At 44.4% G+C, this 15,842-nt stretch overlaps 1 protein-coding gene across 1 annotated transcript; it reads left to right on the top strand.

The window, feature by feature from the left end:
- Positions 1–301: 301 nt before the first annotated feature.
- Positions 302–15,109, top strand: LOC100970143 (vesicle transport through interaction with t-SNAREs homolog 1B-like). The gene has a single exon (XM_055112032.2). It carries the CDS (start codon positions 3,137–3,139, stop codon positions 3,830–3,832), a length of 696 nt encoding a protein of 231 aa, XP_054968007.2. The 5' UTR covers positions 302–3,136; the 3' UTR covers positions 3,833–15,109.
- The last annotated feature ends 733 nt before the right edge of the window (positions 15,110–15,842 follow it).

Below are 15,842 nucleotides of genomic sequence, written 5' to 3' on the forward strand. Positions count from 1 at the left end.
CTTTCAATAGTAGGTTTAGATCTATTGTATTGAGCAAAAAAAGTTCTCAACTACAGCCTCGACATTTTGTACTTGACAGGTGTGGTGGCTCACACCTGTAATCCCAGCACTTTGGGAAGCTGAAGAGGGAGGATGGATTGAGGCCAGGAGTTTGAGACCCGCCTGGGCAACATAGTGAAGCCCCCATCTCAACATAAAATTTAAAAATTCTGCACGTGTGGTGGCCTGTGCCTCTAGTCCTAGCTACTTGGAAGGCTAAGGCAAAAGATTGCTTGAGCCCAGGAGTTGGGGGCTGCAGTGAGCTATGATTGCGCCACTGCATTCCAGCCTGGGCATCAGAGACAGACCCTGTAACAAATAAAAATATGAAAGTTCTATACCTTACAGCATGGTAGAGAAAACCATGGCTTGGATTTTGAGGACTATTGTTTTTTGGGACAGAGTCTCACTCTGTCACCCAGACTAGAGTGCAGTGGCACGCTCATGGCTCACTGTAGCCTTAACCTCCAGGGCTCAAGTGATCTTCCCACCTCAACCTCCTGAGTAGGTGGGACTACAGCTGCGAGCTACCATTCCTGGCTAATTTTATTGTATTTTTTGTGGAAACAGAGTTTCGCCATGTTGCCCAGACTGGTCTCGAACTCCTGGGCTCAAGCAGTCTGCCTGAGTCAGCCTCCTAAAGTGGTAGATTACAGGCATGAGCCACCGCGTCTGGCCCTATTGTTACTAATACTCCACATTACCATAAAAAGACTTTGATATGACTATTAGAGAATGATTCTTAAACAGGACTGTGTTCATATGATTGATCATTAGGGATTTAAATCTGAAAACTAAAATGACTTCTCATTCCTTGGGCCTGGCAGGAGTTTAAAAGTGTTTCTATAGTAAATGCTTTTGTCCTTCAAAGGCCTCTACTAGGAATCTATAAGTGTATTTCCCATGACTGAGACAATGTATTTTCCTCTTGATGACATTTCCACCACTAATAGGATTTTCCATGGCCCACTCCACATGGACATTTTTCTCGTGGAGTCCCATTGTGCCTCTTGGTCAGGATTTTAAATGGCTCCGGACTCTGGGGCCTTCATGTGATCTGCAGGAAATACTCAAGCAACATTGGGCCTGACAAACTCAGGAATGTAGGCTGATCCCAAAATATCGACGACCCCTTCTTCATGCCTGCCTTTTCAGGAGCTAGTCATCTCTTCTTTGTCTTTCTTGATTTCTAGGTGAGATTCGGTTAATGCACTGCCTTTTTAATTACCGGTGAACATATTAGATTTTCTGAAAGGTCCCACTAAGTCCTCCCCTCCCAACCTGAGGTTTTCTGCCCCCTCTTTCCCTGGAAGACTCCACCGCACAGCCATCTCTATAGTCATCTTCACTATCTATTTACCTTTTAAAATACTTAATGGAGACTAGGGGCTCAAGACACATGTATTGGCCAGGCTCTGTGGCTCATGCTAGGTCCGGAATTGGGGGGTTCTTGGTTTCACTGCCTTCAAGAATGAAGCCGCAGATCCTCTCGGTGAGTGTTACAGTTCTTAAGGTGGCACATCTGGAGTTTGTTCCTTCTGACGTTCAGATGTGTTCGGAGTTTCTTTCTTCTGGTGGGTTCGTGGTCTCACTGGCTCAGGAGTGAAGCTACAGACCTTCGCAGTGAGTGTTACAGCTCTTAAGGCAGCGCGTCTGGAGTTGTTAGTTCCTCCCGGTGGGCTCGTGGTCTCACTGGCTTCAGGAGTGAAGCTGCAGACTTTCGCGGTGAGTGTTACAGCTCATGAAAGCAGTGTAGACCCAAAGAGTGAGCAGTAGCAAGTTACTGCAAAGAGCGAAAGAACAAAGCTTCCACAGTGGGGAAGCGGACCCCAGCGGGTTGCCAATGCTGGCTGGGGCAGCCTGCTTTTATTCTCTTATCTGGCCCCACCCACGTCCTGCTGATTGGTAGAGCCCAGTGGTCTGTTTTGATAGGGCACTGATTGGTGCGTTTACAATCCCTGAGCTAGACACAAAGGTTCTCCACGTCCCCACCAGATTAGTTAGATACAGAGTGTCTACACAAAGGTTCTCCAAGACCCCACCAGAGTAGCTAGATACAGAGTGTCGTTTGGTGCATTCACAAACCCTGAGCTAGACACAGGGTGCTGATTGGTGTGTTTACAAACCTTGAGCTAGATACAGAGTGCCGATTGGTGTATTTACAATCCCTGAGCTAGACATAAAGATTCTCCAGTCCCCACCAGACTCAGGAGCCCAGCTGGCTTCACCCAGTGGATCCCCCACCGGGGCTGCAGATGGAGCTGCCTGTCAGTCCCGGGTCCGTGCGCCTGCAGCACTCCTCCGCCCTTGGGTGGTCATGGGACTGGGCGCCCTGGAGCAGGGGGTGGAGCTCGTCAGGGACGCTGGGGCCGCACGGGAGCCCATGGAGGGGGTGGGAGGCTCAGGCATGGCGGGCTGCAGGTCCCGAGCCCTGCCCCTCGGGAAGGCAGCTAAGACTCGGTGAGAAATCCAGCGCAGCGCCGGTGGGCTGGCACTGCTGGGGGACCCAGTACACCCTCCGCAGCCGCTGGCCCGGGCGCTAAGCCCCTCATTGCCCGGGGCCGGGGCCGGCAGGGCCAAGCCCACGCCCACCCGGAACTCCAGCTGGCCCGCAAGCGCAGCGCGCAGCCCCGGTTCCCGCTCGCGCCTCTCCCTCCACACCTCCCTGCAAGCTGAGGGAGCGGGCTCCGGCCTTGGCCAGCCCAGAAAGGGGCTCCCACAGTGCAGTGGTGGGCTGAAGGGCTCCTCAAGTGCCGCCAAAGTGGGAGCCCAGGCAGAGGAGGCGCCGAGAGCGAGCGAGGATTGTGAGGACTTGCCAGCACGCTGTCACCTCTCAATGCCTGTAATCCTAGCACTTTAGGAGGCCGGAGTAGGCAGATAACTTGAGGTCAGGAGTTCGAGACCAGCCTGACCAACATGGTGAAACCCTGTCTCTACTAAAAATACAAAAAAATAGCGCCCCGGAAGAGCCTCGTCCTGGGCAGCGGTGGCGCGGCGGTCGCTGTGATAGCCACGGGGCTGGGCGGCTGACCGCTGGGCTAGGAGAGGGCCCAGCGCCCCGAATCTTGGTGGCCGCTGCTGGAGCGCGGCCTGCGCCATGGCCACCTCCGCCGCCTCCTCCGAGCGTTTCAAGAAGCTGCACGAAATCTTCCGCGGCCTCCACGAAGACCTACAAGGGGTGCCCGAGCAGCTGCTGGGGACGGCGGGGACCGAAGAGAATAAGTCGATCAGGGATTTTGATGAAAAGCAACAGGAAGCAAATGAAATGCTGGCAGGGATGGAGGAGGAGCTACGTTATGCACCCCTGTCTTTCCGTAACCCCATGACGTCTAAGCTTCGAAACTACCGGAAGGACCTTGCCAAACTCCATCGGGAGGTGAGAAGCACGCCTTTGACAGCCACACCAGGAGGGCGAGGAGACATGAAATATGACATATATGCTGTAGAGAATGAGCATATGAATCGGTTACAGTCTCAAAGGGCAATGCTTCTGCAAGGTCCTGAAAGCCTGAACCGGGCCACCCAAAGTATTGAACGTTCTCATCAGATTGCCACGGAGACTGACCAGATTGGCTCAGAAACCATAGAAGAGCTGGGGGAACAACGAGACCATTTAGAACGCACCAAGAGTAGACTGATAAACACAACTGAAAACTTGAGCAAAAGTCGAAAGATTCTACGTTCAATGTCCAGAAAAGCGACAACCAACAAGCTGCTGCTTTCCGTCATCATCTTACTGGAGCTCGCCGTCCTGGGAGGCCTGGTTTACTACAGATTCTTTCGCAACCATTGAACTTCCTGTAGGGAAGGGTTTGTGGACCAGAACTTTCACCTTGTGAATGCATGAGGTTAGGGATGTGGATGGAATAAGCATATTGCTGCTGAGGGCTAACAGTTCAGGCATGCACTGTGTAACCAGGCTGTGGGAGGAGGCAGGAAAGATGGAAAGCCACTTAGATGTGAAGGAACAGCAAGAAGACCAGTATGATATACCAAGGTAATAAATGCTGTTTATGACTTCTTTTAAAAAAAATACAAAAACTAGCTGGGCAAGGTGGCACAGGCCTGTAAGCCCAACTACTTGGGAGGCTGAGGCAGGAGAATCACTTGAACCCAGGAGGTGGAGGTTGCAGTGAGCCGAGATCGCACCACTGCACTCCAGCCTGGGTGACAGAGCAAGACTCTGTTTCAAAATAAAAAATAAAAAAAAGACGCATGTACCTATGCTAAGGTTTTTGCATGATGGTTTATTTGGAAATGACATATACAGACTCATTGCCTCTACTGAAATTTTGACAGGAAGCCTCCCAACTAACATCCTATAACATCCATAAACGCCTGCATATGCGCAGCAAATCTCTGGCTTCTTTTGGGAAGAAACTGGCTCTTCCTCTGGGAAGAGAAGCTGCGGGGGCTGAGGTCAGGGGCAGAACTATATTTATTTTATTGATATCCCTTTTTACTGTTTGCATGTACTATGCGCATGTACTACTTTAAAAAAATTCAAATAAATTAAACAGAAAAATATATAAATAAGGAGAAGATAACTTCTGCATAAATGGATATTAATATTGTGCTCTTGGTTGGGACAATTTGTCATTGTAGAATTGTTCAGTCCTCCAAAGTTAATCTATAAATGTGGTGCAATACTAATAAAAATCCTATCAAGATTTTTTGCAAGAATTTGACAAATAAATGAATAAATAAACCTCTACACACTAGCTAATATAATCGAAAAAGAATTATCTATATTATTATATGTATAAGAATTATATAAAGAATTGAAAAAGAAAAGAGAAAAGAATTGCCTATCAATATAAAGACACAGTATCGAGCCAACAAAATTTTAAATTTCTGTATTTTGGGTAGTGGGCATAGAGAAAGAGCAAGGGAATGGAGAGAGTCAAGGCACAGAGCCAGGAATGGTACAGAACGGAGTGTGGGCTAGGAGCAGTGGCTCACACCTATAATCCCAGCACTTTGGGAGGCCAAGGCAGGAGGATCACTTGAGGTCAGGAGTTGGAGACCAGCCTTGCCAACATGGTGAAACCCTGTCTCTCCTAAAAATACAAAAATTAGCCGGGCATGGTGGCACGTGCCCGTAGTCCCAGCTGCTTGGGAAGCTGAGGCATGAAAATTGCTTAAACCTGGGAGGCGGAGATTGCAGTGAGCCGAGATCATGCCACTGCACTCCAGCTTGCGTGACAGAGCAAGACTCTGTTTGGAAAAAAAAAAAAAAAGAATGGAGTATGCACGATAGCTGAATCACCTGGGGGTGGCATGACAAATCCTAGGGGAAATGGTCATTTAGTGAAAATGGAAAAATGGCTTGCTTCATGGAAGAGAAAATAAATTATGTCTCTACTATATACAACTTATAAAAAATAAACCTTAATTAGGTTAGAAGTGTGAAAGATAAAAACAATATATATATGTATTTATTTATATTTGTTTTGAGAGGGAGTCTTGCTCTGTCACCCAGGCTGGAGTGTGATGGTGCCATCTTGACTCACTGCAACCTCTGCCTCCCAGGCTCAAGCATTCTCATGAATCAGCATCTGGAGTAGCTAGGATTACAGACACCCACCACCCCACCCAGCTAATTTTTGTATTTTTAGTAGACAGCGTTTCACCATGTTCCAGGCTGGTCTCAAACTCCTGACCTCAAGTGATCTTCTGGTGAGATTGAGAATCTCTTTATGAAAATTCCTACTCATAGCCTTTGACTATTTTCCTTTAGGGTTTCCTGTTTTATCTTGCTGATTATCAGAAGTTTTTTTTTTTTTGAGACAGTCTCACTCTGTTGCCCAGGCTGGAATGCAGCGGCGCAATCTCGGTTCACTGCAACCTCCGCCTCCCCGGTTCAAGCGATTCTCATGCATCAGCCTCCTGAGTAGCTGGGATTACAGGTGCCCGCCACCACGCAGGGCTAATTTTTGTATTTTTAGTAGAATGGGGTTTCACCATGTTGGCCAGGCTGCTCTCAAACTCCTGACCTCAGGTGATCCACCTGCCTCGACCTCTCAAAGTGTTGGGATTACAGGCGTGAGCCACTGTGCTCGGCCTGCAGAAGTTCTTTGTAGCTATTTATCCCTTTATTGCTTTTATATGTTGTATTTCTTTCCAGTCTGTTACCCATGTGTTAACATGGTCTATTCTATCTTTCTTTGAACAAAACTATTTAATTTTGGTGTACTCTTATTCATTTATGAATTGAGGATCTTGTTTAAGAATCTTTTCCACTCTGATGTTTTAAAAATATTTTTCTTGTTTAACAATTGGTTTTGGCTGGGCATGGTGGCTCACACCTGTAATCCCAGCACTGTGGGAGGCCAGAGCAGAAGCATCGCTTGAGCCCAGGAGTTTGAGACCAGCTTGGGCAACACAGTGAGACTTCATCTTTATTTAAAAAAAAAAAAAATTGGCCGGGCGGGGTGGCTCATGTCTGTAATTCTAGCATTTTGGGAAGTCGAGACGGGTGGATCACCTGAGGTCAGGAGTTCAAAACCAGCCTGGCCAATGTGGTGAAACCCCATCCCTACTAAAAATACAAAAGTTAGCTGGGCTTGGTGATGGGTGCCTGTAATTCCAGCTACTTGGAAGGATGAGGCAGGAGAATCACTTGAACCTGGGAGGCAGAGGTTGCAGTGAGCCGTGATCATGCCATTGCACTCCAGCCTGGATGACAAGAGTGAAACTCCGTCTCAAAAAAATTAAAAATAAAAATATAAAAATAAAAGATCCTTTTAGGCCACGGACAGTGGTTCATGCCTGTAATCCCAGCAATCTGGGAGGCCGAGGCAGGAAGATCACTTGAACTCAGGAGTTTGAGACCAGCCTGGGCAACATAGGGGGACATCATCTGTATCAAAAATAGAGGTTAATCTAGTGTGGTGGCACACATCTGTGGTCCCAGCTACCCAGGAGGCTGAGGCAGGAAGATGGTTTGAGCCTGGGAGGTCGAGGCTGCAGTGAGCTGTGATCAGACCACTGCACTCCAGCCTGGGCGACAGAGTGAGACCCTGCCTCAAAAAAAAAAAAAAAGATTTTTAAAATTTGTACAGGATAATGGAAGGACTTTTATTGGAAACCAGAAGACCTGGCTCCACTATTCAGTAGCTATCTGACCTCCATGTTAGAATCTGGCCTCTGTAAGCCTATTTCTTCATCTGTGAAAAGCCGCCTACCTCAGTGTCAGTGTAAAGAACAAACCAAAAATACTCAGTGAAATGTAGTGTTATAAACAAAAACCTAAAGATTTATTAAAACTCTTCTTTTGATGTGAAATAGCAGCTCTCCTAATCATTTTCTTAAATGGATTTATAAAACTCAATTCACACAAAACTTTAAAGGGAAACGTGCTATTTAAGAAAAAAATATTTCTTGGTCAGTTACTTTCAAACAACGTAGGAGGTGGAATGTGTATATTAGAAGATTCTGGGGAATTTAAAGATACTAAGGAATGACAGTTGGCTATGAGCCAGCCTTTATTTGCTCTTTAGAATAAACTCAGTACTTCCCTCAGAGAGAAATGTTCATCGTTTCAGGACAAGTGTTATTTATCACATTACAAAGAAACTCGAATATGTAAAATTTTTAATGTATGTTACATTATTTTAACCAGCAAAAAAAAAAAAAAAATGGAAATATAACTTTGCACATAAAAATGATTCAATTATCAAAAAAGGACATCCTATTTCAAATTCACCATAAACATTTTTGGCCAGGCGCGGTGGCTCACGCCTGTAATCCCAGCACTTTGAGAGGCTGAGGCAGGCGGATCACGAGGTCAGGAGATCGAGACCATCCTGGCTAACACGGTGAAACCCCGTCTCTACTAAAAATACAAAATAAATAAATAAATAAACAAAATTAGCCAGGTATGGTGGCAGGCGCCTGCAGTACCAGCTACTCGGGAGGCTGAGGCAGGAGAATGCATGAATCCAGGAGGCGAAGCTTGCAGTGAGCTGAGATCACGCCACTGCACTCCAGCCTGGGCAACAGAGCAAGACTCCATCTCAAAAAAAAAAAAAATTATAGTTCATTCTTCTGCAGGTGTTGAGTGCAGTTAGGTGAGTTAGGTCAAGGTGACTGATGGTTTTGTTCAGCTCTTATGTCTTTACTGATTTTTTAAACATGTTCTATCACTTCCTGAAGAAGAGGTGTTTAATTCTGTCAAATTTTGCTTCAAGTATTTTGAAGTGCTGTTAAGTACATACCCACTTACAATTATCTTTCTAATGTAGTGACTGTTTTATTATGAAATGTCCAGACTGGGCACGGTGGCTCATGCCTGTAATCCCAGCACTTTGGGAGATGGAGGTGGGCAGATCACCTGAGGTCAGGAATTTCACAACCAGCCTGGCCATCATGGCGAAACCCTGTCTCTACTAAAAACACAAAAATCAGCCGGATATGGTGGCAGATGCCTGTAATCCCAGCTACTCAGGTGGCTGAGGCAGGAGAATTGCTAGAACCCGGGAGGCGGAGGCTGCAGCAAGCTGAGATCACACCACTGCACTCCAGCCTTGGCGACAGAGCAAGACTCTATCTCAAAGAAAATAAGTCCCTCTTTTCCCTGATAATTCTCTTTGTCTGGAAATCTACATTATGTGATAAATAGCCACTCCAACCTTCTTATGCTTATATTTTGTGCCTATCGTTTTCCATCCATTTACTCTCAACCTATCTGTTTTTATATTTAAATATCATCGATAGACAGCATATAATTGCCTTACTTTTCAATGCATTCTGACAATCCTTGCATTTTAATTGGAGTTTTTAGTTTATTCAAATGTAATGTAATTATTGCTATGGATGAATTTAGGAAAACCTCTTTGAGTTGCTTTTTTGTGGTTGCCCAAGGGATGACAATAACCAACCTTAACTTTTCATAGTGTTTTTAAAGTTAATATTGTGTCACATCACATAAAAATACAAGCCCCTTGCACTCTACCTGTACTTTAAGCTATAGCTGTCAAATGCATCACATTTCCATGTTATAAATTTCATTACAGGGTTTGTTATAATTTTTGCTTTGAACAGTCCTGTATTTTAAAGAAATTATGAGGAAAAGGAGTCTTTTATACTTGCCCACATATTTACCTTTCTGAGCCTCTTCCTTCCTTCCTGAACATTCAGGTTTCCATCTGGTATTATTTCCCTTCTGTCTAAAGAACTTCATTTAGCATTTCTTGTAGCACAGGTCTGCTAGTGACAGATTCTACGTTTTAAGTAAAAATGTATTTAATTTGCCCTCATTATTGCATGATATTTTCATTTCATCTGTATGATTATTTCCAGATAAAGGGTTGATTTTTTTTTCCAGAACTTTAAATATGTCATTTCACTTGATTCTGATGAGTAGTCAATGGCATTTCAAATCTTTGTTCCCCTCATAAAATGTCATTTTCCTTTGGTTACTCTAAAGATATTCTTTTTATTTTTTCCTTTTCAATGGTTTGGCTCTGTTTTGTTTTTGTTTGTTTTTTGTTTTTGTTTCTGAGATGGAAGTCTTGCTATGTTGTCCAGGCTGGTCTCAAACTCCTGGGCTCAAGTGATCCTCCCACCTCAGCCTCCTGAGTAGCTGGGACTACAGGTGCACGCAACTGTACCCAGCCTCATTTTTGAAATTTAAATACAAAAAGTGAGCACTGGCTTTTTAAAAACATACACACAGGCCGGGCATGGTGGCTCACACCTGTAATCCGAGCACTTTGGGAGGCAGAGGTGGGTGAATCACCTGAGGCCAGGAGTTTGAGGCCAGCCTGGCCAACATGGCAAAACCCCATCTCTACTAAAAATATAAAAAATTAGCTGAGCATGGTGGTGGGTGCCTGTAATCCCAGTTACTTGGGAGTCTGAGGCAGGAGAACTGCTTGAACCTGGGAGGTGGAGGTTGCAGTGAGCCGAGATTGCGCCACTGTACTCCAGCCTGGGCGAGGGAGCGAGACTCTGTCTCAAAAAACAAATAAAACATACGTACAAGTCTAACAGCCAAAATGCACAGAGGAAATGATCTCCTACTCTGTCCTCCAAGGTTCCCATTCTGTGGCTGAATTTGCTGCTGGCCTTCCTCCTTTACAACATGCATAGAAATCCACAGCATCCACTTTACACTACAGCTGTAATGCATTTTGTCTGCTTCATGCCATGTGCACATCCTTCCTCATTCTGATTGATGGTCAAGGATACATCCCTCCACTAGCATCAGTTCCTGCCCTACGATGGGATAGCGAGGAGATCAACCAGTTAGGAAAAATCTAGTCAAAGGGGTAGGGTGGCTAGAGATGGAGTAGCCCTCTGCACTGATGAACTGTGGTATCTGAGTGAGGAGAGAAAAAATGGGGCAGAAAAGCATGGAGGGCACAGTTGAAAGTTGGGAGTCTCTCTGTGAAACGCTGTGAGGAGGATTCTTCTGACCTGCTTTAGATAGATCAATGTGCCAAAGTAAAGAAAAATAATCCGGCCGGGCATGGTGGCTCATGCTTGTAATCCCAGCACTTTGGGAGGCCGAGGCGGGCGGATCACGAGGTCAGGAGATCGAAACCATCCTGGCTAACACGGTGAAACCTCATCTCTACTAAAAATACAAAAAAATTAGCCGGGCGTGGTGGTGGGTGCCTGTAGTTTCAGCTACTCGGGAGGTTGAAGCAGGAGAATGGCGTGAACCTGGGAGGCGGAGCTTGCAGTGAGCCGAGATCGCGCCACTGCACTCCAGCCTGGGCGACAGAGCGAGACTCCGTCTCAAAAAAAGAAAAAAAGGCCAAATAATCAGCAGTCTAGAGACTTGAATTTCAAACTTCTCCCACCAGGATGGCTCATATATGGCAGTAACAATCTAGATCTCTCCAGGAGTGAAGGGAGAGCCTGTGGCAGGCCCCGTGGTAGGCCCTAGAGAGTATCCACTGCTGCTTCTAGTTGCTGCTGTTGTTCCACTTGTGACTTAGTCTCCAAGACAACAGAACAGCCAGGAGTATAAAGAAAGTGGTTGCAATCCACAAGGCTGTTCTGGAAAATCCGTATATCTTTTGAGCCATGAAGAGGGAGAGATCAGAAATGGTTCCAGCTACAGACCAGAGTTCTTTGGGAGCATCTCCATTTGGCGCCATTGTCATGATGGGTCTCATTTAGCTCCTTGTGGCTCCTATTCCACCCCCTCCTCAGTCTCCTCTATGTTGCCTTTTGGGCGCAATTTGGGGACAGGGGTACCCCCGTGCCATGGCAGCAGCAAATAATGGGCATCCATTTTCTCTTTCCTTTCTGGAACCCTATACACGTTAGATCTTTTTGTATTGTCCTGTCTCTTAGGCACCATTCCTTATTTTATTTTTCTCTCTGATCTTCAGATTGAATTAATTTCTATTGCTTTACCTTCAAATTCACAGACACTTTCTTCCGTTATTTCTATTCTGATCTTTTTTTTCTTTTGAGACAGAGTTTCCTCTTGTTGCCCAGGCTTGAGTGCAATGGAGTGATCTCTGCTCACTGCAACCTCCACCTCCTGGGCTCAAGCGATTCTCCTGCCTCAGCCTCCTGAGTGGCTGGGATTATAGGTATGCGCCACCACATCCAGCTAATTTTGTATTTTTAGTAGAGACGGGGTTTCTCCATGTTGGTAAGGCTTGTCTCAAACTCCCAACCTCAGGTGATCGACCTGCCTCCACCTCCCAAAGTGCTGGGATTACAGATGTGAGCCACCACACCTGGCCTCTATTCTGATCTTAAGGCTATCCAGCAAAAATTTCATTTTAAATATTATATTTTCAATGTTAGCATTAACCTTTGGTTCTTTTTTATGGTTTTTCTCTTCTGTGATTTCCTATCTTTTCATTCATTATGAGTATATTTTCCTCTAAATCCTTGGGCATAGTTTTGACAGCTGCTCTAAAATTTTTGTCTCTAATTCCAACATCTGGTTCATCCTGGGATAACTGATCGACTTTGAGTCACATTTTCTTATTTTTTCGTATGCCTAGTAATTTTAGATTCTATCCTGGACACTTGGATGAACTCAAACTTCTCAGTTCAGTTATTTAAGGCTTATATGGGCTGCTTGGAGTCTGCTGTGCACATGTGTAGTTTAGGTTCGGCAAGAAATTTGGGCATCTTCTATATAGTCTTTGAGGCTCCTCCTTTGTGAATCTCTCTTTTCTGTGATTTCTCCTCTACTTCCCATTGCTGTGCGTTTGCATCCCTCCTCCTCGCCTCTTTGGTGAGGGAGGGATTTCTACTGTAAGGCTATGGGAATAGGCTAAACACAACACAAGACACTACACAGATGAGACTGACAGCAGTGTACTAGTCACATATACTCACAGCCTAGCAGAGAACACCCACTCCACACAGGGCCAGGTGGGGCCTGCACTTGGAAATAGAGAACAACCAGGGGTGCAGGCTTTGTAGTATCAAGAGGATGAGGTCGCTCCTGGTTCCTGAGGGAGGACGTGACTGGTGTGGATGAATAATTCCATAAGCTGTCAGGGAACTAAAACCTGTGACTCAGGAATAAGCAGGAAATGTGCCTGATCCTTGAGCTAAGGAGCGGAGTGTGGACAGCAACTTGTAGTTAGGCCATTCAAGGGCCTCCTGATTTTACCAGATATCAAGGTAATACATGGTATTAACTTTAGACCATACACCACCTGTGGTTGTCCTGGACTCCAACCTCTGGCTCTTCAAGCCAGTAAGTCTGCAAGTTTGAAAGTTATAGTCATTCCACATGGTACTGATGAGGGCCGGCCCCCAGGCTAAATGACATTCTTATATGATGAAACTCATGAACTGCTATTTCCTTCTTCCAAGTGTGGACTCCCATCCAGAATTTGCCTTCTTTTTCTTGCTCTCCAGTGCCTTTTGGTAGATTTTTAAATTCTGTTCAGAATGTATAGCTGTTATTTGCAGGAACACTGATCTGACAGGAGCTATCTGGCCATTACAGGAAGCAGAACCTTCAAAGTTCCTTCTTAATCTTGGCTGCTTAGAGTCTGCCCTGCACATGTGTAGTTCAGGTAAACTGCTTTGGACACGAGCAGCTTAACCACACAATTGAAGGAATTATCAGGTGTGACTAATTATAACAGGACTTGGCATGGAGTCTCTGGGATAATAACACATGAGAACATTATCCCACAGCTGAAATCCGTAACTGGAGGGCTCATAAAAAATTGTTGCATAAAACACTTAAATTTTGATTTAGTACAAATTTAGATTCCGTACAAATAATTCATCAAACTTGAGTTGAGCTTGGAATATATCAGATAAAATCCAAGAAAAAAGTTTTTTGTTTTACAGTTTTTACATACTGCTAAAGTACATATGGGGGAAAATTATGGCTATCATTTGATAATGCAGTCCTATATCTCTTCTTAAATACCTACCATCTTTCATTAGCCTTGCTTGATTTTTACCAATTTTAATCTCTCTTTAATTCTGCCATCATTGCCAATTTGCTTTTATTTATACTTATGCTTATAAGCATTTCCCTAACATGTGTCATGTCCCTATAAAGACTATAAATGTCTCATGGACAAAGACCAAAGCCTTGATTTCATTTAAACCTCGACACTGCAGATACTCACATATGTTCATTATTCTTTTTCAGTGAATCCTATCAAGACTCAGATGGACAAATTGGGCTTTTAAAAAAATCTCTTCAGTACTAGGTATATGGTTGTTTCCTTTGGTGATCCCAGAAGGCCTCACAAGACTCAATAGCAGGTTATATATTAATACGTGGCTAAGATTAACGACAGCAAAGGATACAGAGCAAAAGCAACAGGAAAAGATGTATCAGTGGAGTCCAGAGAGGTCCAACATAGGATTCTGTTGTCCTTTGTCTGCAGCTACACAGGAATTCTGTCTCTCTCTCAGCAAACTATAGACACGTGTGGAATGTCTCTGCCCACAGAATCCCACTTGACTCTCAGGGTCTAAGGCTTTTGTGGGAGGCTGTTCATGTACGCATACTCTGCTATGGAATTGGCTATGGCAACCAAAACTCAGGGGCCCAATAATAAAACCAGGTGCCTATTTATCAGTCTTGGTGGTTGTGCAACGCAACCTGGCGAGCCAGTATGGAATGGTCCAATGCTCCAGGTGTATACAACAAAATCATCATCACTAACATAAAGAACACTCCAAGGATTGCAATCCAGGGGTTGGCCAAGGTCAAAGATGGTTCCCCTGGAGACATGCAAGGGGTAAGCATCCAGAACTGCTACAGTAACTCTTTTCCTCACAAGGCCCTGCGCATCCTTGCTTATCACCTAGTACTAATTCCTGGCTTACTAATAGGAATAATACAAAGCTAATTAAGTCTGGGCACGTGAGAAGATATTTAAACCTATTTTATTGCTAAATCATTCCCTCTAGTCTCTCTACCCTACCCAACATATTCTAGCCTCCAATTTCTATCCTGGTAGATAACATTACATTTGCATTTTGTTATTCCAGAAGGTGCATAAAGTTCTTTGTTTTTTTCTTCTCTTTTCTTTTTTTTGAGATGGAGTCTTGCTCTGTCGCCAGGCTGGAGGGAAATGGCATGATCTCGGCTCACTGCAACCTCCGCCTCCCGAGTTCAAGCGACTCCCCTGCCTCAGCCTTTATGAACAGGCAACATGTAGGCAGCAGTAGTTTATGCTGCTTAGAAGAGGAGGCCTAAGAAGGATAGAGCTCAAAGTTGTAAAATCTACAGGGTTCATATCCTTGTATGATTTACATTTGTATCATTTCCCCCACACACCTGCGTTACCTCCTGGATTTTCTATTTCGTACAGCCTTAACAAGATCTACCTGTGGCCCAAGCCAAAACCCTAGATGATACCTCTTCTCTCCCATCCTCTAAATACAGACACTAAACCCAATTGATATTAGCTCTTAAAGACGCCCTGATCTATTTCCTTCTTTCCAGATGACATCATTTTCCTCTTAACTGCTCCTTTCTCTTGCTTCTCTCCCCCTCTCCCCCAGGCCATTATTCATGTCAGCAGGGTTCTCCCTCCCATTCTTTCCTAGAAAGCCAATGCACCACACACTGAAGAATAATTTTCTGAAAAAGATGTCTTAAGTAATGAGGTATTATTACCACTTACCTCTATTTTCGATTGTTTCCTGTATGTCATAGATCTACTAATATCTATTTTACTGGAAAACAAATTAATTATATCTCAAATTGAAAAAATATGTCCTTAGGATAGAATCAATTGCTTGGAGTTCTCTGAGCCAAAGTGCAACAGAAATAATAAGAGCTGCTTCCTGTGCTTCATCCTCTCTTTGCTTTACGACATCTGGAGTCTTCTCCCAATCTTTCTTTCTCAACTGCTATGTTCAGATTCCTCTTCATTAAATATTTCTGCCAGATTTCATTCCTACAGAAAAGCCCACAGTCAGAAAAGGATTCCTTGGCTAGTTAATATTTCATAGGTCCCTTCCGAGGGTGTAGGCAGATGTTATAGACGGTGTTAACATATAACATCAATCTAAATTTGAATTTTAAAACATCTGATTCATAAAAGTGATAAGAATTGTTCCATCTGAACCTAAAATACTCAAGTGAGATCCTGCAAAAATTGTTAAAGCTCTTAGCAGCAAGTTGAGGGCTATACTGAATGAGAAGAGGGTTACCTACAACTTCTCTTAAACTGCTAAAAATTTTTCACAAAAAATGTGTTTCTAAGCCAAAACTGCCTAGATTAATTCCTAAAGTGAGAAGTCTTCAGAAGCTTCAAATTTACCAACTGTGGTACTTCTTCGTTTTAATTTGTGTAATAATTTATGTGTTATTAGAATGCTGGTATACAAAG

The sequence above is a fragment of the Pan paniscus genome, chromosome 3 (assembly GCF_029289425.2).
Source record: "Pan paniscus chromosome 3, NHGRI_mPanPan1-v2.0_pri, whole genome shotgun sequence".
NCBI classification, from domain to species: domain Eukaryota; kingdom Metazoa; phylum Chordata; class Mammalia; order Primates; family Hominidae; genus Pan; species Pan paniscus.